Raw genomic sequence first — 26,464 nt, 5'->3', positions numbered from 1 at the left:
AGAGGAAAATATTATTGTTCCTAACGCTCTGTAAACGGTGATTTCTCAAAGTTGTACAGAAAAGACAAGAACACACAGTCTCAGTCGTTCTGCTGAGTTCATGTCAGTGTGTGACTGTGTAATTACTGCAGTTTCTGAGTGAAGTGTTTCGGCAGTAGATTGTGACTCAGACTGGACTGTGTTCGTCAGGAATCAGCTCTGTCTAGAGTAGGGAGAGATGAAGAGGACCCGTGTGAGACACACAGTGAGTGTAGAGGAAAGCTGAGATCAGTGTGTTCATCAGTTCCAGCAGATCTTTGAGTGTGTGTTTGCTGTCAGTGAAGTCTGATCTGGCATCAGTTGGAGTAAACCGTGATCAGTGTGTGTGTGTGTGTGTGTGTGTCCGCCGTGTCAGTGTGTCTGCAGGCTGGCAGAGCCGTGATCAGTGTGTGTGTGTGTGTGTGTTTGTGTCCACCGTGTCAGTGTGTGTGTGTGTGTGTGTGTGTGTGTTTGTGTCCGCCGTGTCAGTGTTTCTGCAGGCTGGCAGAGCCGTGATCAGTGTGTGTGTGTGTGTGTGTGTGTGTGTGTGTGTGTGTGTGTATGTGTGTGTCCGCCGTGTCAGTGTGTCTGCAGGCTGGCAGAGCCGTGATCAGTGTGTGTGTGTGTGTGTGTGTGTGTGTGTGTGTGTGTGTGTGTGTGTGTGTCTGCAGGCTGGCAGAGCCGTGATCAGTGCCCGCGGGACAGTGGGTGTGGTGGGCATCACACGCTTCATTATGGTCTGGAGGAGAGCAGGGTGTGATGCTGTCTCACACACACCTATTGTTTTCATCTCATGTCCTGGTGATTCTGTGATTCTGTGATGTGAAGATTCAGTGGGTTTGGGGATTTAAGATGCCAATTTGAGGACATTGGATCCTGTTAAAGAGAGAGTGTGTGTGTGTGTGTGTGTGTGTGTGTGTGTGTGTGTGAGAGAGAGAGAGAGAGAGAGAGAGAGAGAGAGAGAGAGAGTTGGGGGATGGTGGTGAGAAAGAGTGTGAGATTTCTTGTTTATTGGTTTGGTTTATTATTTGATATTGCAAAGGTTTATTTACATATTTTTTTAAAAATGTAGTCTATAAAGTACGCCCCCTTAAAGAAATATTCTGTTATAAATAATGTTACTAAACAGACATCAACTTCAACTCATACTTTGGTTCGTGAAAATAAACAGATGAGTAAAGTGTTGTGATTAGTTGACGGCAGGCGTACAGTCGACTCTGGTTATGAGTGCATCTCTTTATCTGTCGTCTTGCCGCTCGAGATCATATCCTGTCGTGTTTTCTGAACTCGTCTTGAACCCAGAACACTCTTCAGCATCGAGCTCTTGCTGCATCATTAACAGATCCTGGCTCGTTCTGTCTTCTGACTCTTACGCTGGAGATTTGTCTGGATTCTGGATGTGATTGGACTGATAGTGATGGTTCATGCCTAAACGCTGGCTAATGGCTCCCAGGGGTCCGGCTCTCAGAGACACCGGGACAGGGGCCGTTTAAAGAGACAGGGCTCTCAGAGACACCGGGACAGGGGCCGTTTAAAGAGACAGGGCTCTCAGAGACACCGGGACAGGGGCCGTTTAAAGAGACAGGGCTCTCAGAGACACCGGGACAGGGGCCGTTTAAAGAGACAGGGCTCTCAGAGACTCCGGGACAGGGGCCGTTTAAAGAGACAGGGCTCTCAGAGACACCGGGACAGGGGCCGTTTAAAGAGACAGGGCTCTCAGAGACACCGGGACAGGGGCCGTTTAAAGAGACAGGGCTCTCAGAGACACCGGTACAGGGGCCGTTTAAAGAGACAGGGCTCTCAGAGACACCGGGACAGGGGCCGTTTAAAGAGACAGGGCTCTCAGAGACACCGGGACAGGGGCCGTTTAAAGAGACAGGGCTCTCACAGACTCCGGGACAGGGGCCGTTTAAAGAGACAGGGCTCTCAGAGACACCGGGACAGGGGCCGTTTAAAGAGACAGGGCTCTCAGAGACACCGGGACAGGGGCCGTTTAAAGAGACAGGGCTCTCACAGACTCCGGGACAGGGGCCGTTTAAAGAGACAGGGCTCTCAGAGACACCGGGACAGGGGCCGTTTAAAGAGACAGGGCTCTCAGAGACACCGGTACAGGGGCCGTTTAAAGAGACAGGGCTCTCAGAGACACCGGGACAGGGGCCGTTTAAAGAGACAGGGCTCTCAGAGACTCCGGGACAGGGGCCGTTTAAAGAGACAGGGCTCTCAGAGACACCGGGACAGGGGCCGTTTAAAGAGACAGGGCTCTCAGAGACACCGGGACAGGGGCCGTTTAAAGAGACAGGGCTCTCAGAGACACCGGGACAGGGGCCGTTTAAAGAGACAGGGCTCTCAGAGACTCCGGGACAGGGGCCGTTTAAAGAGACAGGGCTCTCAGAGACACCGGGACAGGGGCCGTTTAAAGAGACAGGGCTCTCAGAGACTCCGGGACAGGGGCCGTTTAAAGAGACAGGGCTCTCAGAGACACCGGGACAGGGCCCGTTTAAAGAGACAGGGCTCTCAGAGACACCGGGACAGGGGCCGTTTAAAGAGACAGGGCTCTCAGAGACTCCGGGACAGGGGCCGTTTAAAGAGACAGGGCTCTCAGAGACACCGGGACAGGGGCCGTTTAAAGAGACAGGGCTCTCAGAGACACCGGGACAGGGGCCGTTTAAAGAGACAGGGCTCTCAGAAACCCATGTGACCTATCGGAAAGATGTGCACCTCAGGTGGTTTGTGTGTTCGTGTGTGTGTGTCACATCTTTGAAAGCAGCGTGTTCTTGTTGTGGATTAAACGCAGCTTTTGGGATTTCCTCAGAGGCGTAAACATACGATAATTATTCATGAGCATGTTGTTGTATTTGAAGTGTCTTCTTACTAGACTTTTACTATTTTTTTGTGTGTTGAAAGTTGGTGTACAATTTCTGAAAAAAAATTTGGTGAAGAAACAATTTTCACTCAGAAAATGCTAGTAAATGTCACGATTAACCCTTTCCCCATCATCGATGAGATTTCCGTAATTTGTGACCATAGACTGTATAACACTATGGGAGTAGTGTGCGTGACGTCACCCGTAGTGTTTCTGAAGAGCGTTCCTGAAGCCCAAAGTGGGCGGAGCCGGCTGTCGCCATCTTGGCCGCGCGTCACTCCCGGATAACCGGAAATGTGCAGCGAGGCGGATTAGCTGAGGTGACGTGACGCTAACAGCAGACAAACGGCTAGCAGTGACATCAGCGACAACCCACCTGTCACTCAAGTGGCCACGCCCTTAATTATGCAGAACTTTAAGGCTTAATATAATTTAAATGGATGAGTTGTAAAAATATTCACCTCCCTCACAGTCGTCATGAAGGCTAACACAACCACTTTTAGTACCAGGCTGCAAACATGTTTTCTTTCTGCTGTAAATTTGGTCATATTAACATGGGGGTCTATGGGATTGACTCTCTTTCAGCCTGACTCTAGTGGCCAGTCGATGAATTGCAGTTTAAGTCACTTCAGTGTTGTATTCAAGAGAGAGACCGGGGAGGTTTCTGTTTGTTTGCGACACAGCGCTTGCCCTCCATAGATGAGTTTACACTGTTATACGGCAGGGGGCGCCGTAACACATCTCCTGAAAGAGCACAGCGTCTCTGGATCCTAAAACACAGGCGAAGAAGAAGATAAACTCGAAGGAGTGGATAGAAGCATTGCTTACGCACAAGTCACTTATCTAACATGAACATCAGTCATTCAACAGCGTATTAATCAAATGAAATGTTGAACCCATGGAGATGTACAGGACTGAAGCTGTGGGGTGTTGATGGACTCCATCTGTGTTTAGATCATCGATCTGAATAGTTTTTGTCAAAACCGGCAACAATAATTATAGTGTCAAACAGGTTCCCCCAACATTCTCTCCATCTGACATCGGTCAGGTGTGTTACGGCTGGAATACACTACATCTGAACAGATGTTTAAACACTAGGGATCATATCATTTTCTGACTTCGTAAATGGTTAGAAAGAAAAGAAAAACTGGACGTCAAAAACGAATCGACTGAGAATCTCACACTACAAGACTTTCAAGTCGTTCGTAAAACCACAAACTCAACATTCCAGGATTTTTCTACACAGAATGGACTTCAATGAAAACCAACTATACCAATGTTCAAAGAAGGTTCAAATGTCTGTCTCAATGCAGCTTCAAAGTCTCGACACGATCCCAGTCGAGAAATAAGAGTCTTATCCAGCGAAACTATCGGTCATTTTCAAAAATATTTTTTTTTTATGACCGATAGTTTAGCTGGATAAGACCCTCATTTCTCGACTGGGATCGTGTCAAGACTTTGAAGCTGCATTGAGACAGACATTTGAACCTTCTTTGAACATTGGTATAGTTGGTTGCCATTGAAGTCCATTCTGTGTAGAAAAATCCTGGAATGTTTTCCTCAAAAAAAAGAAAGAAAGACATGGATATCTTGGATGACATCGGGGGGAGTAAATGATAAGCAAAATTTTTTTTGAAAGTGAACTAATCCTTTAAGCTTTAAACTTAAATAGGAGAGAGTATTTTAACATCAGAAAGATCGTCTCGAATAGACTGATCGTCTCGAATAGACTGATCGTCTCGAATAGACTGATGACTTTGGCGGCAGTTGTTCTCCCACCACTGGGAATAGGAAGTTATTGTCCTATGATATTAATCTTTCTGCTCTCTGTCAATTACTGTCATCTGAAGGATGGGGAGTTTTGTAGTGGCTCAGAATCCCATGTGTCACCAGGACAAGATGGAGCGGCACCTGTAAATGAGTCTCTCACTGGAATGAGAAACGAGTCCTCTGGACAGAAATCTGGGTCAGTCTCTGACTGGATGCACATAAATACACGTCTGGTGTGCGGTGAACACATAATGGAGATGGAGAGACGAGACTGAGAGGAACGTTTGAAATAGTGAGTGATGGACAATAGACAGCAGTCACAGTAATGATGATGATGATGATGATGATGGTGGAAGAGGAAAAGAAAGAGTTCTGCAGGGATAATTTAGCCCTGTTTCTAGGCTGGCACACAATCTGTGCCCGCAGGAACTCTGGGAAAGGAATTGGATAATTTAATGATGCTTTGTGCAGATTTCCCCACAGAATTAGCACTGAAATTACAACAAAAGGATTTCATCTGGGCCTTTCATTCATTGGAAATACTGTAGTGTACTTGAAATCTCACACGTATATTTTCAAAAAGCCATACTTTTATGGCGCTTTTCAATTACCAGTACCAGCTCAACTCGGCTCGACTCGCCTCGGCTCGGCTCGCTTTTCGCTCCGTTTTCCATTGCAGATAGTACCTCCACAATCATACCTGGTCGTCATAGCGACGCCGCAGGAAACTGCCGTGACTTAATCTTCTACGCGAGACACACCCGCTACCCACACACACAGGACAATGGAGGAAATCGAGTGTATGCTGTTTTTGGATGTTTTTGTTTTTGCTGTTTTTTATTCAGGATTCTCCGTCTGGCGCGTGCAATGATGACGCGGTGAATAGTGACGATTCTCTCTGACCAATCAGCCGTCTGCCGTGTTTTCACGTCACATTTTAGTATCGCCTCAGCTCGCCTCAGCTTAGAACCTCGCCGGAGGTGGTACGAAAAAAGGTACCTGGAAGCAGGTACAGGTACAACTTTTACACAGTGGAAAACCAAACAGAGCCGAGTCGAGGCGAGTCGAGGCGAGCCGAGGCGAGCTGGTACTGTGTAGTGGAAAAGTGCCATTAGATAATATAATATTAATGAAATTAAAGGCCACTTAAGTGCACTTTCATGACTGTTTCTTAACACACTTTTAAAAAGTGCACAATAATACATTTCCATTTAACTACAAATATCATGCAGTGAAGTGTCTGAAAACATTACATTCAGTCACACTTCTAAAGTAGATTATATACATAATAAGTGCTGGTTTTTATGCTAAACTGTACTTTTCACTAACACAGATACTAATACAGTTGCAGGATGGTTTTTTTTTCGTCTTTTTACCTAATTTATACAAACATTCTTTGATCACGTCATGTGATTAATGTATAATAATAATTTTTCTTTGAATATCTTGTTTCTCTCACTAATACATCATGTTTTGTGGTTGTGAATGTCATTTCACATTAACTTTCAGACATGAACCAATGATATTCTGTGTTGGATCAGTCGGTGCCTCTCCAGTTTATCCTGCAGGTTCATGTTTGAAGTCAGAATCTGCCCAGTTCGGCAGAGATAAGTGTGTGTGTGTGTGTGTGTGTGTGTGTGTGTGTGTCCCATCAGCAGCTAATGGCCAGTTCCTCTGGTTTGATGTAAGGGACCTGCACCTGATCCCCATCTGTACCACCGTCCCCTCATTGACCTTGATCTGAACTAGAGCCTCATAGAAAGCTCTCGCTGTGAGGCTGGGCATTAGTCACATCTCCTCATTGTTCCTCTTAGTATCTCTATTGATTAATAAATAAAACAATGTGATAGTAATGGCAGTGAGAGCAGGGTGTGGCCAGTGGCCAGTGAGTCTGTGATATTTGTCAGTAGTGTAGCGAAGCTTGAGGAACATCTCGCACAGAAGTCTCTTCCAGACCCAGCTGAGTTCTGCTGAGTTCTGCTGAGTTCTGCTGGTCAGTGTGAGTTCATGTGAACTTTAAAATGAGCTAAATCTCCATTGGGAACATTTTCGCCGTTACACAAATCTCCCGAATACACAGATTGCTCTTCAAATGACTGGATAATATCGCCAGTTAAATTTCGCTGAACAATAGTAAATGTGACCACATCGTCATACTGATATTATAAAAACACATGTAAAAGGTAATTGGTCAAGTGTCTATGTTTAATGGCCAATTATCTCGCGGCCATATGCCTGGGTGGGTCATCATCTCTATCAGTAAGTAAGAATACAGGAAATGATGTGGAAACATGAAGTGTTGCAAGCCAGATTGGACCCCACACCGGCTGCACAAGCTCAACATGTGACCTTGCGTTCTGTACATGTCCTCCTTGGCCTGGATGAGCGGCGGGGTCCTGTAACAGAAGGAGGCGGCTCAGAGTGTGTGTGTGTGTGTTCAGGAGAATAGCTCTTCATTGTGTGTGTGTGTGTGTGTGTGTGTGTGTGTGTGTGTGTGTGTGTTGAGCAGATAATGCATGCATCAGGTCAGCTGCCCGATCTCTGCTACAGTACTGCATTGTGTCCATGATCCTGGAGACAGTAGAGCTCTCAACTCCTGCTGGTGACTCAGGCCATCCGAACACACGCTCGACACACTCGACATACTGAACACACTCAACACACACTCAACACACTCAACACACACTGAACACACACTGAACACACTCTACACACTCAACAGTGTGTGTCTGTCTGATGATCACACCTCTGCTGAAAACCTCGTCTGTGAGCTCGTCCATCTTTCTCGCACACGAGTCTCGTCTCTAGTGATGTACGATATATCGGCCACCATATCAGTATATATGTTCATTTTATTGTTGTCGTCATCGACCCGATAAGAAAATTTGACCGATATTTAGAGCCGATAAATAATGTATTATTTCCTTCAGCTGAGACTCTGTTCACCATGATGGTTTTGAATTGCTTGAAATATGATTGAAATCACTTTAAAAAAGAGAAATACAGTTCAGTGCAACATGTGCAGCGCAAGTCTGTCATATCGGCTACGTAAAATTATAATGAGAACATCGTTATAATTGTGTTTGGGACATGGCTTTTAATGCTGAGACATTTCTTTTAGTAATCAGGCTCTCAAAATTCTATAAAAATTTGGATTTATCAGCCAATATATCGGTTATCGGCTTTCAAATACACAGAATTATCGGTATCGGCTGAAATGTTGATATGTGTGCGTCCCTAATGTCCAGCGTTCGGCGTGGACTCTGCCGGATCTGTACGGGACAGTGCTGGCGGTTGTGAATGCCAGGTTAGACGTGTGGACTGGTGACCCAGCTGTCGGAGTGTTGTGTTTTCCCAGCGCCCCCCTCCTGTGTGTTCAGAGGTTCTCCTCCTCCTCTCCGGGCGGCTGGGAAAGGCTCGAGGAGGGGAATGTGTTTGGGAGTCTCTCTTTTCTTTAGTGGTGTCAGTCAGCGGGGCCGTCCTCCACGCTGAATCAATATGGCTTTTGTTAGAAGAGAGAAAGCTTCTTTAGATGCTGGGATCTCGGAGGGAAGCAGGGTGATGCAGGATAACACGGGAATAAGCATCCCGACACAAGGCTCCGGCGTTCCCAAACTGCACCAGTGTCACACGTTATGTTTCAGTCCTCACGGCTTTCATTTAGTGGTTATCGGATTTAAGATGAAACAATTATAAGCTTATCTGTTTTTTTGTGTTCATTTTTAATTTACTTGCACAGCATAACATTTTAATATTAGACATTTATCATTATTTTATATATGTTTATCACTTGATTGATGTTATTTTTATTGTTAGTTGTTTTAATTATAAATGTATTTAGACAAATCAGCCATTTATCAGTTAACACACACACACACACACACACACACACACACACACATACACACACACACACAAAAAAAACACATTACAATTTTTTGGTATTGGCCAGAATTTTAATTACTGATTTCTGACGATCCATGAATTTTCTCACTGTCATAATACTATAATCCTGATTGGTTGGTTATTTGGCCTGTTTTATGATTATGATGTGTCTGGTGTCAATAGTCCCAGCTGATCACTAGCTATAGTAACGGTCAAGCGTCTCATAGAGGCTCTCTCCTGCGTTTCTCAGTCCGTCCGCCAGAAGAGAGACTCACAGACGGGGCAGTGTTGCTGTTCTCAGCTCTATATGTGTAGATTCCTCATTGGTGTGCTGGGAGAGTGGATGAAGTGTGCCAGCGTGTGGTGCGGTGGCATTACTGATGGGAAAGGTCTCCATTAGTTTACAGCATGTGTCCCGGACAGCCTGTTATTAAGCGTGTGTTTCCGAGGCCAGACTGCCGTCAGCAATATCAGCGGGAGGAAAATCACTCCAACTGTGTCAGTGGACTTGACTTTAATAAGTATGTATGGAGTAAAAATGCCATAAATCTCAGCTGATTTATTCAACATCTGCTGTATCTGACTTGCGCAGTGCATTCAGTGTAATGTTTATAGGCTGTTTTAGATTAGGACATGCTCTTCTGGAGAATATTCACTACCGTTCAAGAGTTTGGGGTCGCTCAGATTTGACCATGTTTTAATTTGTACTAACTACAGTACTAACAGAAATATTGTGAAACATTATTACAAAGTTTTCTATGTGAATACAGTAAAGTGTAATTTATTCCTGTGATCAAAGCTGAATGTTCAGCATCATTACTCCAGTCTTCAGTGTCACATGATCCTTCAGAAATCATTCTAATATGATGATTTGATGATCAAGAAACAGTTATGATGATTATTAATGTTGAAAACAGTCGTGCTGCTTCATATTTTGCGGAAACCGTAAAACATTTTGTTCAGGTTTCTTTTATTAATAGAAAATTCAAAAGAACTTCATATTTGAAATCTTACATATTGTGTATCTTTTGAAACCAAGTCTTTACTGCCAGTTTTATTAATTTAATGTATCCTTGCTGAATAAAAGTATTGATTTAATTCGATAATATGGTTGTAAAGTGTTGTCTTGACTTGATAATCCAGAACAACGAGGCTCAAACGATGAAATAACATTTAATAAAAGCAAGGAACCAACGAGAGATACATAGACTGAGCGTTTAAATACACAATATGATGGATAACTATGGCAACTAAGGAAACAGAAACTAAACACAGGCAAAAAAAGACAAAGGAATATAAAAAAGGAGTCCTTGAAAACAGAAACAGGGGATCGTGAGAATGCGAGTGCATTGATTCCAGATTGTGTTTGTGATGCAGTCATTCATGCAGTGTGACGTAATCTCCAGACTCTTCGGGCCACTGTGTGCTGTGTTCTCCATGCTGGTATTCTCAGCAGAATTCAGAACTAGCTGAACCTGCCCAGCTTCACTAATACCCCTTTTCCACCAAGGCAGTGCTGGTGCCGGTTCGGAGCCGGTGCCTACTCGCGAACCAGTTCTTTGTGTTTCGACAGCCAAAGAACCGGTTCTCGGCCAGGAAAATTGGTTCCAAAGCGGCACCAACTCTTTGCTGGACTAGAACCGTTCTTTTACCATGTCATGCTTACGTCGGGGGCTGGGGGCGGGGTTATTGTCGAACTTCTTCTCGAACGTAACCTCCGTCTATAGTAATCCCGACGAGCTGCACAAATGTGTTCTAAACGTCTTCTTCTGACCCCAATATAGGATCGCAAAGCCAAGAGAAACATTTGCAGAAAGACGATGAAGTCCGCCATTGTAATTGTTATGCTTGAAGTTGGCGAAAGCTAAGACGTATGGCAACGTACACACAGTGACGTAACGACGTCATTCGCTATAGTCAGTGGAAAAACAAACAGGTTCTGAGAAGGTTCACAAGTTGAACCAACTTTGAACCAGCATCAGTTCCGAACCAGTTCTTCTTTGGTGGAAAAGGGGTAAATAAGGACTGTTCTGATTGACTAGCTTCAGTACGCTGTGCTGGTCCATCAGTACTAACCAGTACTAACCAGTATAAATCTGCCACTGCAAAAACGTGTTTGTAATATTTAAATCCCGCACACTACTCAAGTGTTCACTACTCAAGTGTCCACTACTCACGCACATCACATTACAGTCAACCGATCTTCCTCTATTTGATGATTCCACATCACTGAATCAACCTGACTATAGTTATTTGCAAAAACATGAGTAAGGGTTTGATTAGCTCAGTGTCTCCTTAAGGTTGTTATTGCAGTGCGGGTGGACATTCATGCAGGGTTGTTTTGACAAATGAAGATATTTCTTCAGCAAAAGGAAAGTTGTGAGTGAACACTGGAGGCCTCAGGGATGTGGCCGGGGGTTGTACCGGGGGTTGTTGTGTGTTTGCGGGCCGTGTGGCGGATCGGAGGACTTTCTCGGTGCCCTGCTGTGCCAGGACAGTGGGCTGACTCTGAGCAATGTGATGCCAGCTTTACAAACACAGAATACATGATTCATCACAATCCCTTTGTCTCTCTCTCTCTCCCTCTCTATAGGTGACATCACACAGAAAGGCTATGAAAAGAAAAGAGGGAAATTATTGGCGCCCTACATACCCCAGATACAAGGTAAACAGCTCGCTCTCATCCACTGTATTGCACAAGCACTGTTTAATGAAGTATTGTGGCTCACGGTGCATATCTAGGTTATAAAGTCTTCACTTGTGTCACCTCTTCGACCTCTGCGAGAGCTCTGAGTCTGACTGCGGTCTGCAATGATCTGAAATACATCAATGGTTTCAGTTCTGTCAAGGATACTCTGAGCTAATGGAAACAGTGTGTGTGTCTCGATGGGGAAGAGGAGTGATCCACACTATAAAACTAAAAACTAAGTGCAGGGTTCAGACTGCCTCAAACTCTCAATTATGTGGTGTGTGTCTTTGTTGTTTGGTTTAGGGAGGCTAGCAACTGCCCATATATCCAGGCTTGATATCTCTTTCCATACGCTGAATATAGACGTGATCATTATTTATGGATCTTTGCTCTTTCACCTCTAAAATGTAAGAAATTCTTCCTTTTGGACTCTTACATTTGTTTTATTCATGTCTTTTATTTAAAACAGCCAAGCAAACATGGGATAGTTCACCCAAAAAATTTAAATATTTCATTATTTTAGATCATGACAGCTCTCTAAATAATGTTATTGAATATGGCAGTGTTAAAGTATTAGGTTTCGGTGGGCTTTATCTGCTACACTGCTGCTGCTGTTGATTATTTCTGCTGCTGATAATCAAGTATGCTCTTTCTACTGCTAGTAGACACACAGACACACTGCTGTGAGCATGACAGATCTGCTGATGCTGCATAAACAGACACATTAGTCCTGTAGCAGATCTAGGCAGGGGGAGCTGGGGAGGTGGAGGGGTTCAGAGGAGCTCTGATTGGCTCCATCTGAGATCGCATACTTCCCTACTATACAGAAGGCAAAAAACTGTATGTGACAAAAAAAGGCCCAGTACTAAAAGAGTAGACAAAGAGTCCCCGGATGACCTACTGCTTCCGGCGAGAGTCTGAAGTGTGCATATGATGGACACTTTACTATCCCATGAGGCCAATCATGGCCAAGTGATTGCTTGCAGATTGCATGTAAAGGCCTGCATTTCATGATTGAACTAGATATTTATGTCATTCAAAACATATATGATTTTCTTTCTTCTGTGTAAGTCCAAAAGAGGATATTTAGCAGAATGTTCACACTGCTTGCTTTGATATAAAGAAAGTGAATTTGGGACAAGAGCTGTTGAGATCCAAAAATCACCATAAAAGTATCAGAAAAATTGTCTATTGGACTTCTGCACTGTTTTCCAAGAATACTGCAGTCATAATAGCTCTGTGTGAGGAACAGACTGAAATATTTATTGTAATTCACAGAAAAACTTCCTATACGACATTGCTCTAAAATCTCATTCATGTTTTTCACCTAATGTTATTAACATTATTCTGTGTCCTGGCTTGATGTATCTGGACGGTCACAGATAAGGCAGGGCAACACACACTCAATGTAACCGGACCGAACACTGAAGAACTGAACACTGAAGAACTGTGAGGGAAGAACTTAGTGACTCAAACAAGATAATTAATGACGTGCACGTGAACAGAATGAACTAATAACAGTAACCATAGAAACAAAGGAGTGGCGGGAAAATCAAACAAAGGAACACATGATGTGAATGAAAACAAAATAAAAGTCCATAACTGAGACAAACTGAACATAACGGTGACATTGACGTGCCACTTTTGAATGAAAAAGAAAAAAATATCAAATGATTTGAGGGTGAATTAATCAGGACTTGAACTAGAATTAAAAATAAATAAATAAAAACTGCTCACAATTGTCTTTTCTCTACACTGATCTTGTAGGAAACAGTGTTACCTTAGTAACATGTTGTACATTTTTCATTTAGTTTTCATTTTAGTGTAAGTTTTAGCCATTTCAGACAACATTTCTAACTTTTGGTTATGTTTAATTTTTCAATTAACATTTAGGCCTATATTTAAATTTCCAAAAGATGTTTAATAGTTATATTTGCACAGTAGTTCACAGTAACGGCACTGATGGGAAACGCAGACGGACCTGGACATCCGTGGAGAGGTCACAGGTCATCTCCTCGTTCCAGATCGATGGCATCTGCTCTGGTGATTCTGTTCACACGCGACGGTCAATACTTCGACTGCTCATGTGTGTCTGAACAACCCCCTCACTGCAAGCTCAATCTGTATTCCTTGTGTGGGTTTAATTATAGAATGGCCCTGAATATGTATTTTATGATGGTTGCGGTGGCTTGTGGAAAAGTGAACGTCTGTCTGGGCCCCCACTCTGTAGTTTTGGTTTGGCTTTGAAATGGAGAATCAGGACTTGATTTTAAATCAGCCTTGCAGCAGAGATGGCTCTCGGAGAGGGCTTTGTCATAACAGATCACCACACTTCCTCCCATGATGCTCTCTGTTGCAAAGGAAGTTGAGTAAAGGAAGTACACTTTAGCATACTTTGGAAAAGATCACTTATTGCAGGAATGAATATACATGTAATGTTTGCAGACACTTAATTGCATGTTCACTGAAATTAAATAAAAATAGACATACATAAATCCCATAGCAGATCTAGGCAGGTGGAGCTGGGGGAGGGGGAGGGGTGCAGAGGATGAAGATATGTGTAATTACACATTTATAAAGATGAAGTTGCAATTTAGTACATTTAAAATATAACTTTATAAATATATATAACTTTATCAAATATAACTTAAATTTTAACTTTTAAATGTAATATCGAATAACAAAGTACAGTTAAAGGTAGGGTAGGTAATCATTTTTCAAAAAAAAAAACATTCCAAATTTGTTTAAACTGTCTTTATATACCAATACATAATTAAAATGTAAGTACTCTGAAAAAGAAAATATAAAAATCGAGTGACTGTAGACCTTTTAATCTGCAATAAACACAGCTCATTATTTCCATTCACTCCACCCCCTCCCTTCTGAGCTCCTTCCAAAGCCACGCCCCCAAAACACATGAACGCGCGACGCCAAACGCTCAGGCTGGAACAAGACGCATTTATTACCTGAGACGAGTGGAGAGGAAGGAGCGCAGTACATACAGTGACATCATGTCAGAATCACATGTAATAAAATACCTAACTTTATCACTATGAATATAAACAAATAAGATTTCTTTTAGTACTCACTATCAAGCTAGCATATCGATAATGGTAAAGTTTCATTCGGTAACGAGCTATATTTATAAGGCAAAACTAAAAACAGGTTGCATTGATACACGTTTTTCCATTACCATCAGTTACACTGTGATGAAGGTGAATTTCGTGTAAGATTCATAACATATACGGTGTTTTGCATGTAAGAGTTTCCATGATGAAAACATTGTTGACTCTAATGAAGACTAACGTACACTCCGAGTCCGGAGACAAGTACCGCATCGTCGGCTCGAGGACAGGTCCGGGGTTGAGGGCGAAGCAGAGGAGGTCGTTCAAGAGCGCGGGCAGGGTCCGAGGAAGTAGTTTTTGCCTTGTTTGCCTTCGCTGACTGCATATGCAGGTGCTTTGAGCTGAATATTTCCGGGAACGGTGACATGTGATGAGTGCACGCCGGGCAGCGGGCGCAGTGGGGCTCGGGGTGGGCACGAGACATGAAGGCATCTGATTGGTTCTTTACATTCGCACCGAATGGCAGTGATTGGTCAGAGTTTTTACTGTCCTGCAGCTGCTACAGAGGTCTGATTTTTTTCATTCCTTTTTCTAAACACATAATGTATTGACTACTATCAGGATGGAAGGACCATTTCACCCAGTATAAAAAAAAGTGTTTCTGAACAGGATTACCTACCCTACCTTTAAAGTTCAACTCAATCAAGTCGACACATCAAAATAAGTACACTTCTTTAAAGCATGACAAAAGATTTTAAAGACATAATGATTAAAAGCATAATGATAAAACATAAATACAAGTGCAGTCCTTTAAGTGCACCGAAGAGGTCTTTATTTCATCAATATTATATTATCTGCAAGTACAGCATTTTAAAATATATAAGATTTGAAATACATTCAATACGAGTAAGTGCACTTTTCACGAGAGATGTGAAAGAGGCCATACAGATTTCACATGATGCATTAGTCTTTGAATCTGTGTGGTCATGTTCACAGCTGATGTCCTCTAACTCAGAACAAAGAGGAGAACTGCTCCCAGTTTCTGCTGGAAAGTTCTCCGGTTCGCCAGTGTTGTTCTCGGCCACTAGAGCTGAACAATCTCCAATCTACCTGTTTATGTCTCCAATTAAAGCTCATTACCATCAAACCTCCTAATGAGAGCTCAGTCATGAAGGCTGGCACAGCTCCAAACTGTTACATTGTTGCATCTTCTGAAACATTCGTCCAGATCTGACTGGTAACAATCGTCTGGAAGCTGGAATGTGATTGGTTGGTCATCAGCCAATCGCTGAGGGACATTTACTCGCTTAGCAACTGGACGGAGCGACTTGTAGCATTTACTGCTGAGTTATCTTTGCACATAGTTGGGCTTTTGTGAAGCTGTTGAGATTACACACATTCAGTGTGTGTGTGTGTGTGTGTGTGTGTGTGTGTGTGTGTGTGTGTGTGTGTGTGTGTGTGTGTGTGTGTGTGTTATGAACCAGCAGTCCCTCACTTCTTTTGATGTTGCACACTGTGTCTTATTGTCCTCATACAACTTTATCCGTGAGTAAGCTTTTGTTGAGTTAGGCAGGATTGGAGGTTTCCCAGAACCAGAGCCAGATTAACTGTGCATGTCCAGTCCAGCCCTCACAGGACCTGAGTGAGACAGCAGCGGTGTTATAATGCGGATACTGTGCAGTTATTGAGAAGACCTGAAGCAGTTATGATGGACTTAATAACAGAGGAAACAAGAGATGTTTTAATAAGACAGAGCTGAAGGAATAACAATCATGTTTGCAGTATAAAGTCAATGGGGAACATAGAGGTTTGCTTTTTGTTAAATATAACAAAAATAAACACTTATATTGAATCTTCCATTCTCAGATATGTGGCATTTGATCTGTACATTTGTCTAAATTGTCATTGAGTGTTGTTCAAGACAGATGTGAATACACTACCATTCAAAAGTTTAGGGGAATGTCATGTTTTTCAATGTTTCTGAACATATTTTCTGTGATAATCAGCAGCAAGTCTCAATAATAACAGCAGGATTAACACATAATGTAGTGCAGAATATTCTCCTCATCCTGAACTACAGTGTGTGACGCGTGTGTTTATAGTGTGGTTGTGTAGGGTATGAGATATATGATCATGAATGCTCCTCCATGTCAGCAGTAGCTGGAGTTCCCGGGGTCAAGAGGTCAGCATGAACTGGTTGCTAGGCAAACGGTTTGGGAGGTGGTAAACAATCCTGTGTCAGTTGCTTTGACTTTCCAAGAAAAAAAAAAAAAAAAAAAAAACGAGTTTAACACAAAGGTAAAAGGTCACTAGTTGTCTTAACCTGTGATAGATGTTCCACCATGTCAAAGCTTCACAGAGAATAGATAGTTTGGTTTTATTTAGATCCTATGACAAAAGCAGGACTATGTTTTTTAAATGCAGTTAGTCGTGGATGTCCTTCATCTCTCCCTGTGTTTGTCACATCGCTTGACATCAGAAGATTTGTGGAAGTGTACATAAGATTGCAAGCGTAAGTAAAATTTGCGTGTGCAAGAGAAGATTTGTAAAGGTGTAAATCGGCCTTCAAGTGTAAGAACAAACATTTGCAGTATTTAACAGTTATTGGTAAGTGTAATGCATGTGTAGTAAAGCTCACTCAAAAAAATGATTTTAGCTCTTTGTTCAATTTCATTAATTTAAATGAGCATATACGACACAATCCTTCATAGAAATGATTCCAGCTTAATTTCATTAAATGTAATCAATGTAATTTTTAAAAAATTTGGTTTACCAATTTTTTTTTAATTGAGTCAACATGAATATTTTTCGTTCGTCTTAACCGGATGTCACTCAAAAAAAGAATTTTGGCCTCTTGTTAAAATAATTAATTAAAATAAGCAAAAGTAACACGGTTGTTTAATATTGTCACAACTTAATTTAATTGTGTTCAATCAACCTAATTCATTTGTGTGAAAACTACATGAATCATTGTTGTTGACATCTAACTGGGCAGTGGATCTGTAGTTCCCAGCATGCTTTGCAAGGGACTGCATTAAGAGGGTCAATTTAGGGAAAAAGTGTTATTTTATGTGTTTTTCAGTAAATGGAAAGATGTTGTTAGTTAATGTTAGTGTTTAATGTTCAGTTATGTTAGAAACTTAGAGGACTTTCTGTAATGTTTTTGAATTTTGTGGTTACCATTATGCAGAAGAGTGGCGACTGTGTTTAGGCTGTGGTCTCAGTAATGTCCTATATGTGCTTTAAGCCTCGTATTCAGGCTATGGGCACTCAGTATACACTATGAGTAAACCTCACATAGTGTATACCACAGACCTGCACAAGTAATATTATATTACTATGTAAAAAATGGTTTAAATTCAATTGAACACTAGTAGAGTCTATCATTAGAAGTGACCATAGAGTCACCAAAGAATTAACTAAAATTATAATGTTGGTGAATTAAGGCAGGACAAAAACTAAATGTAGTTAACCTGACAAAACTTTATCTAGTAGGAATGACTAAATTAATTTAAATTCATACAATAAGTTTACAACAAATTATTTCAAACTAATTCGATTTTGTTGGAAAAATGTAATTCAATTTCGTGTAAAACCTTTCCTTAATTTAATTAAGTTCGTTCAACAGATTATTTTTTTGAGTGCTGCAGCTTCATGCTAACGCAAAATAAATATGATCTGTATTCTTCTGACTGACACCAACACTTACACTTTTTGGCACATTTTTTCCGCACAAATGCGACCAAAAGTATTGCAGAGTCAGGAACTGCAAAACAGATTAATTGCGTAAATCAACCTTTGTGTAAAACAATAAAGTGTTGCAAATGTCTAAATGACTTGTTGTGTACATGAGGAAAAAAAGTTGCCGAAATAACCCGATTTGTACAGTTGCGTCTTTCTTTTACCTGCGCTTCAGTTTTGGCACGAGACTCTCACTCACTGAGTTTTGCAAGCATGAAGAGGAGGGCGGGTCCAGCTTCATCATGTAGCCAATCAGATGAGCTTCTCGATGACTCTCGATTTACCTCTGATTGGTTCAATAAACACGCCAGTCTCCAGAACACTTATTTATCGTCATTTGGCTCCGCATCGTTCTCGTTGCCGAAATGGTACTTTTAATGCACACTTTTACTGTTAATGTTTAATAAGCAGTGCACCATTAGGCTTAATGCTGAATCTGTGAGCGTTCACTGGACTCTCTCTGGTGTGGTCGAGGTCAGACACACAGTCCTCTCTGATTTCTGGTTTCTGCTGCAGTGCTGGGTCTTATGTAAGCAGCGCTGTGTGAATCATCAGCCTTAACCTTCCTCAAGGTGAAGCTTCTCCAAACTCACAGAAATAACAGTGACATTGAGCTCAGATTCAACATTCAGTCAGAAGCTTTAAATGAAGAGGTGAAGCATAATCACGTATTCTCACTGTGAGTGCATCCTCTGTGGGCTTTGGCTATTACTGTACATGTGATATATTCACAGTCCCAGATGTATACGACCTTCTGTCTTCAGATAAAGATTATACAAATATATGTAGTGTTTTTCTTACACACTATCATTCTGTGTTCAGAAGACAGTGATTCATCCACTCGGGTCGAATGGATCACAGACATTCAGTCTGGACTCACAGAGATGGATTGTTGTCCTAAAAATCTTTACGTTTATCTGAAGAAAGTCATGTCCATATACACGTACATGCGGGAATGATGAGTGATAGATGAGAGAGTTCTCAGTTTTGTTTCTTTCATTATTAAAATAATGACAAAAAGTCACCAGCACACTTATGAAAGGTGAATGCATACACTAGTGTTATATGTAAATTGCTCTTGTTATATTAATATCCAGCTGTATCTGCATCTGCAGTGTGTTGTGGACACATACTGTATATAAACATCGTCTATATGATCAGGGTTGGTTCTTGGATTTGATCCTCACTGACAATCTGGAGCAAGAGAGCATTGCCTCTTTAAATCAGCACTACTATGTTACTATATAGTAAGTCAAAAGTAGCCCTACCAGTACTTAAATTGGTACCAAGTTAACACAAGACGTTTGGTTGCACTTTATTTGACAGTGTGTGTACTTACATGTATTTACAGTGTACCTTAACTACATGGGTTAAGGTTAGGTTCAGGGTTAATACCTTGATTTTACCCATTCATTGTAATAACTGTAATAACACATAGTTTGTACATGCGGAAATGGATTGTAAAATAAAGTGCCACCAAAAGTTTAATGAATAAATGATATAATGATACCAGTCTTTCTGCAGTTCAGATCGGTACATGTGTAGACAACTATCATCATATCATTATTACTAACAGGTATTACTACTCCTAACATTCACTGCGTAAATAAATAAATAAAGTTATTGCTTTCGTTGTTTTTGAAGTATGTAAACTTACGATGCAGTGAAATTTCACAATTCTCGATTCCAATTTACAATCACAGCAAAAACGTAATACTATCCTAACTAATATAACGTTCAACAGTGAACAGTCAAGCAATAGCATGAATAAATACAAGAGATTACAAAGTTCTAAAATCATATGAACAGCGCTCGTGAAAGCTGTATAACTGTACAAAGTAAATACTACATTTTCTTCTGTCGTTTGATTAACATTATTGAAACAGACGGTAAGTCACTTTAAGAACGAATGGTTTTAAGCTTCAGGTTATAGTTTTAAAGCGGCTGAGACGACAGATCGCCCCCTAAGATGGGTCTTGAAACACCCCTGTACATTATAAATAAATGATGTACAATTGTTATATTATTTATTTATATATATGCCAGTTTGAAGTAATTCATATTGGTGAGAAGTTCTCAATGGTAAGCCTCAGCTGAAACTGTAGTCTGGTGACTGTAATGTAAGATGTGTGTGTCTGTCATGTCTGATGGAGTATTCTGATCACCATGAGAGCTCAGATGTGGTGTAGAGGACCATTGATCTCAAGGTGTTGTGTTTCCCGGATAGCAGAGAAGTCTGAAGTCGCGAGAGGATTTATGTGGCCATCTAAATGTGCTGAAACTAAGTAGTGTCACTTATTACAAGTAAATTACTCACCCTAAGATGATTTACTTGTGTCTGTTTCTGTGGGCCCGATAGGTGGAACTGCACAGTTTAGGGACCTTTATTCTGTAATGCTGGTTTTGTAGATTGTTGATGTACCGTGATTTCTCCTGCTTTACGTCACAGTTAGCTTGCTCATGGGTGAAATGTCAAGCGTGGAAAGTGAAGTAATGCCTGTGTGTGTGTGAGATGATAACGCTGTGGTCTCTGTTGTGTGCAGGTGTAGACCCGTCTCTGCAGATAGATCATAGGATCCACACGTCGTCACAGGTGGCTCCTCCGGGCTCCAAACAGAACAAGCCCCGGGTGGCGAACTCACGGGATGAGCGCTTCAGATCAGGCACGGCCATTCCTCTGCTAAACCAGCACCACAGACACTCAGATAGAGATGCTTGCAAAAGAGAAGTGCACTTTATCATACTTATATGGAAGAATACTTAAAAAATCATGCATAATCAATAGTAATATGGAAAATAACATACTTTATAAGAATATTCTTATGTACGTGTGAACTGAATGTAATGTTTTCTTACACTTAGTTGCATGATACATTTCATTTAAATGAAATTGAATTCTAGTTTAAATTTATATTAAATGCAATCAGTGGAACTTTAGAGTGTTTTTGACCCACTTTAGTAGAGTAGCCTACATCTTTATATGTAATTTAATAATTCTGTTGTATTTGAAATATGGTTAAAGTTAATGCTGAATTTACTGACAAGCATTTATGATAAACTAACATTTCTATTTAAACTTGTTTGTCGTGAATTTAAATGTATTTGCAATTACACATTTATAATGATGAAGCTGTAGTTTAGTACATTTATAAGATATTAGCTATAAATGTAATGTTGAATAACACACTACAGTTAAAATGATTATCAAGTACTTTATATGTGCTTTAGTATGTTAGTCAGCACATCTAAATGAGTGAACGTCTTTAAAGCACGACAAAAGACTATTCAAACTTTTCATTTAACACTATTATGAAGAAAGTGCACTTAAGTGTGTTAAGAAATATAGTCATGAAAGTGTCTGTCTTTAAATGCTCTCGCTGTAAGTGGCCTCTTAATTCATTCATATTATCTGACTGCAAGTTTTTTTTAAATATACTTTTATGATTTGAAGTACACTATAAGTAAACATTCAATACAGCTGAGTGCACTTCTTTTTCACAGGGTTCAGTATCACTATTGCATGTTTCATTATTACTGACGAACTTTTGCATGTAAATTAATATAAATGATTCATCAAATCATGTGACTTAAGCAAGCAGAGGTGTATTTGTACTTTTCCAAGAGATCGACCTTACAGTACATTGTTCCCTTGTTTCGAAACTAAAGGCTAAGAACATCAAAGCACTATAATATAATATAATATAATATAATATAATATAATATAATATAATATAATATACTATACTATACTATACTATACTATACTATACTATACTATAATATAATATAATATACACTGTAATATTATTCAGGTACCCTGACGAGAAGGTTATTATTGTAGGTGTTAGTTTACTTTATTATTATTACTACCGAATGGTTGTCTATGGTAGCCCTATGAACAGGACATGGGAAAATGGTGAAAACTGGCACACTTGTAGTGATAGTAATGAATATTAATCTGACCAAATTTGGGGTTGTTACGATGTCACCCTGTTTTGGACTCAGTTGCACTAGTTTGTCGTCACTAATTTGATTCGTCATCACTGTCAGCTGTGTTATCGTTAATCACCTCATTTATCTGTGTATTTAAGTCCTGTGTTTTCAGTTCACCTCTGTCCGGTCTCGTTTATGTATGGTTGTGTTTGCTTGCTGTTCTTCGTGTGGATTTACCCTGTGGATATTATTAAATACTGTTTGAACCTTTATCTTCATCTTCATCTTCATGCCTTTATATGCAGCACAACCGTGACAGAAGACCGGGCCAAAAAGTGATATAGACTGCGGCGTGTTTTTGTTTTGTTTTGTATCAGTGTTTTTTTGTTTGTTATTTCTTCCCCATTATCATGGACTCTCCCTCGTTCCTGTTAATCTGCCTTGAGCAGGGAAATCGCTCCCTCGAGGCACATGTGACAGAATTCCTTGCACATCAGGCGAGCTTCCCGGACAACTACCTTTGTTCCTTCCTCTACATTGGACCCGACGCATTGACAAAGGCACAGTTGTCCAGGGAGGGACCTCGAGGGAGCTTCACCGCATATGTGGAGTGGGTGCTGGCATTTTGTGGATTGTCTTTCACTGTCGGCTTCGATGACGACAACACCAGCCCCACTCCTAATCCAGTCTCCAGCCAGGAACCTCCAGACAGAGCAGGAGCCAGCAATGAATTTAGCTGAGCGAAACATGGCCGTGGAGCCGGAGCACAGCGAGCCTGATCGCCAGGTGTGATAGCCGGCTGCATCAGTTTGTGATGAGTGTGAGGGTGTAGTAAGGATCCCCGTGCACACTCCCGCCACTGAGAGTGAGTTTCTGGCCAGCACTCTGAACTATTGCTTTGATTTTGGAGAGGAAGAACCCCTACCCCTTTAATCCCTCCCAAGACTGTCTGCTTTATTTTGGATGAGCTTGTTCCGCCTCCTCTCCAGACTTTTTACCACAATTGTTGGTTTTCCGCCAATCCCTCTGTTCATCATCAGTCCCTTCTCCAGCCCTCAGTCACGCCTGCTACCCATCCCTCACTGTCTCCCATCAGTTCCTCGTCGGCCTCCTCTCAGTGGCACGGCTACACCTGGGTGTGAGCCAGATTCTCCTGGGCGTGGAGATCCCGTGGCTCCGTCCCCGGACTCAGGTCCCATTAGCCGCGTTTCCACTGTCGGGCCAGTGCGAGCCAGGGCTTTAAACGGGCCGTGCCGGGCTAATAGCACCGGGCCTGCGTTTCCACTGTCAGGCCAGAAGCTCCACAGCGCTTCACTAAAACACGCCCGTTACACGCCTCTCTGGAACAACGTCACACTAACCCATTCACCAACAAATGGAAGTTTTATCAGAAAACTAATCAGAAATCACTGGAAACAGCGTTGAAAACAAACATGATAAAAGCGGCCGTTTGCTGGCATTTTTGTTGTTTACTTGAATATTTAAAACCCAAGCATCGATGTTTTATCACAGGTTTACAATAAAAAGTGATACATTGATCATAATGAATTGATTTATGTCAAAATTGCACATTAGTCACTCAGAAATAAATTACCGTTAGGTCTATTTCCCAAAAGAAAGAGGACACACTTACTTCTTCAGTCGCGTCTGTTACTGTTTATCTGGTAGCCTAGTTACAGGACATATTTACATCACATTTAGAAAGAATGATCATTTCTACAAATATATGCCACCAAAAATACGACCTGAGGAGCTTTAGCACTCTCTCGACTCCCATACAGATATTTTCAGTCAGAGAAACAGAGGAAGCTTCCGAAAGAAAAGTTGCTTTATTTTATGATAGTCCGGTATAATGAGACGAGACGTAGGCTACTGACAGATCAAATAAAAACATGACTGTGATAGCCTTTATGATCGGTCTGATTTCTTCAAGCGTTCACTATGTTTTTTTACTATGCGTATCTTCAAGCGTTTACTATGTTTACTATGGTAATGGTTAGCGCGCATAGTCTTTTGCATCACAAACACAAGGCATTCAAACATGAACGCGAGTTAAATTATTTTAAAAGTCTTTAATGCTGACAGAATCATCCGGCGCTGCCGTCTCCCGACTCAGGTGAACTCCGCCTCTGTTCGTAACCACTCCTCTAGCCCGAGCTGGCCCGCTTTTGCCCAAGGTATTCGACGGGCCAGAAATCCTGGCCGTTGGCCCCGAGTAAGCCCCAATCAAGCCCCGGAAGTGACAGTGGAAGCGCGACTGGCCCTGGCACGCACTAGCACGGCCCGGCCCTGGCCCGACAGTGGAAACGCGGCTATTGTTCCATCTCTGCCCATCGTCCTGACTTTGATCCTTCCTCCCTCGACTCCAACAGCGACCATCGAGCTTTCGGCTCCACTGGACTCCCTCGGACCATCGGCTTCGCCTGGCTCAGACATCGGCATCACATCACTACGGACTTGCGGGCCATTCGCTACACTCCGGCCCTCCACCCCTATGCCTCTGTTTGGCTCCGGCTTCGCTCATGCTACGCCTCAGCCCTCAGTCGTTCCAGCTCCACCTCAGCCCTATGGTACCCTATTTCCATCTCGGTGGGGTCATTGCCGCAGCTCTGTCATGGACTCGGGGACCGTCAGCATCACTCCGCTCTTTCGGCTCTCTGTCTGCACCTAGGGATCCACCTCCATCAGCTCCATTACCTCCATTTGTCACCAGGGTGGCATGGAGACCTTCACCCCCTTGGCTCCTCCCTCCAGCAACGCCACCGTGGGATGCCGTCCTGTCTACCTGTTCCTCTTACCAGCCCTTCTTCTGTTCCTTGTCCACCTCCAAATCTCCCACCCTCCCTCCCTCACCTCTTCAACAGCGCAAGGTCGCTCCTTCTGAGAGGGGGCGTTATGTCACAATGTCACCCTGTTTTGGACTCAGTTTCACCTTTTTCCACCACTAGTTTGTCGTCATAGTCTCTAATTTGATTTGTCATCGCTGCCAGCTGTGTTATCGTTAATCACCTCATTTATCTGTGTATTTAAGTCCTGTGTTTTCAGTTCACTCTTGTCCGGTCTCGTTTACGTATGGTTGTGTTTGCTTGCTGTTCTTCGTGTGGATTTACCCTGTGGATATGATTAAATACTGTTTGAACCTTTATCTTCATCTTCGTGCCTTTATATGCAGCACAACCGTGACAGGGGTGTCTAACTCTCCTCAGCAGCCACAAGCCCCGAACCTTTCAGGTCGCGGGTTCCAATCCTGTGTGGCAAATGCCCAGACCGCAAGAGGTACTGTGGCCAGAAATCGTGCAAGAAGCTGCATCTGTTCCAGACTCTCTCTCTGTCTGAGAGTGATCTGATGATCATGCTTTGATCTAATTGTTATGCTTGTTGTACATGCTGAATTTACTCTGCTTGCGGTGCCTTCGGTGCTTGGTTACTTGCAGTAAATTTATTATTATAATGATATCTGTTCTGTCATATCATGTAGACCTTTGGGATTTGAAAATTTTATTTTTCTGATGTCTTATGGTAGTTTTCTGTCTCATCTAATGTCACCGCTATCTGTTTCCCCACAGACCTTCATACAGAAGCAGTACAAGCAGCCTTGGCAAAGTATAAAGAGAGAAAGATGCCGATGCCCTCAAAGAGACGCTCTGTTCTAGTGCAGTCCTCAGTTGAGGCATGCACTCCTCCTGGTAAAACACACACACACACACACACACACACACACACACACACACACACACACACACACACACACACACACACACACACACACACACACACACACACACACACACACACACACACACACACACACACACACACACACACACACAGCTAGGATTTAACAGTTCAACTTTACAGACTGCTATTTAAGCTATAGCATAAGATATTTAGCTACACTTTACATTCTACTTTATATTTTCAATTGACAACAGTTGATTACAAATGTGCATTTCAGCCCTTAATATCCTGCTGAGTAATCCAATATAAACCAGCATGAATTCCCTCTTGTTCCAGGCTGGTTTATGTTGGTATAGTGCTGGTCTAACTGGTGAAGCATGACAATGAAAATCTTCATAATCATGATATTCTCAAGTAAAGCTGAGCTGGTTTGCTGGTCCACAGGAACTCCTGCTCTGCATGCCGTGGACCAGCAAACCAGCAACCAGCCTTCCCGGTTGATCCCAGCATGAAAAACACACCTTATACTGGTGACCAGCAATGCTGGGTTTTTCAGTAAGGGGATGTTTTGATCTTCTGAGTCTTGGGAGAACAATGCATAGTTTTCTGAATAATAGCCTCATTATTTACACAAAGAGAACTGCTCCTGACCACTCAGTTCCCAGACCACCTTCCCACACGCTTGCATATGGAGATGTTTAACAGAGTTCCAGCTTTATTGACCCACTGGCGGCATATTTAGCTATTTGAGTATTACATTTAAGTTAACACACAACATTTAGCCAATACAAAATGGACCCTTCCTTATTTTGGGGTATACGA

The 26,464-nt window shown here is 42.1% G+C and overlaps 1 protein-coding gene across 1 annotated transcript in view; it reads left to right on the top strand.

Annotated features, from left to right (window-relative positions):
* dip2a (disco-interacting protein 2 homolog A) overlaps positions 1–26,464 on the top strand; it is a 162,527-nt gene that overhangs the window by 74,989 nt on the left and 61,074 nt on the right. Inside the window, 3 exon segments of the mRNA XM_082176032.1 lie at positions 11,130–11,201; positions 20,575–20,694; positions 25,531–25,650. Coding sequence (XP_082032158.1) covers positions 11,130–11,201; positions 20,575–20,694; positions 25,531–25,650 — 312 coding nt within the window.

This window comes from Leuciscus leuciscus, assembly GCF_965113295.1.
Source record: "Leuciscus leuciscus genome assembly, chromosome: 7".
NCBI classification, from domain to species: domain Eukaryota; kingdom Metazoa; phylum Chordata; class Actinopteri; order Cypriniformes; family Leuciscidae; genus Leuciscus; species Leuciscus leuciscus.
The sequence above is the reverse complement of the archived record's forward strand: the minus strand, read 5'-3'. Positions and strand labels throughout refer to the sequence as shown.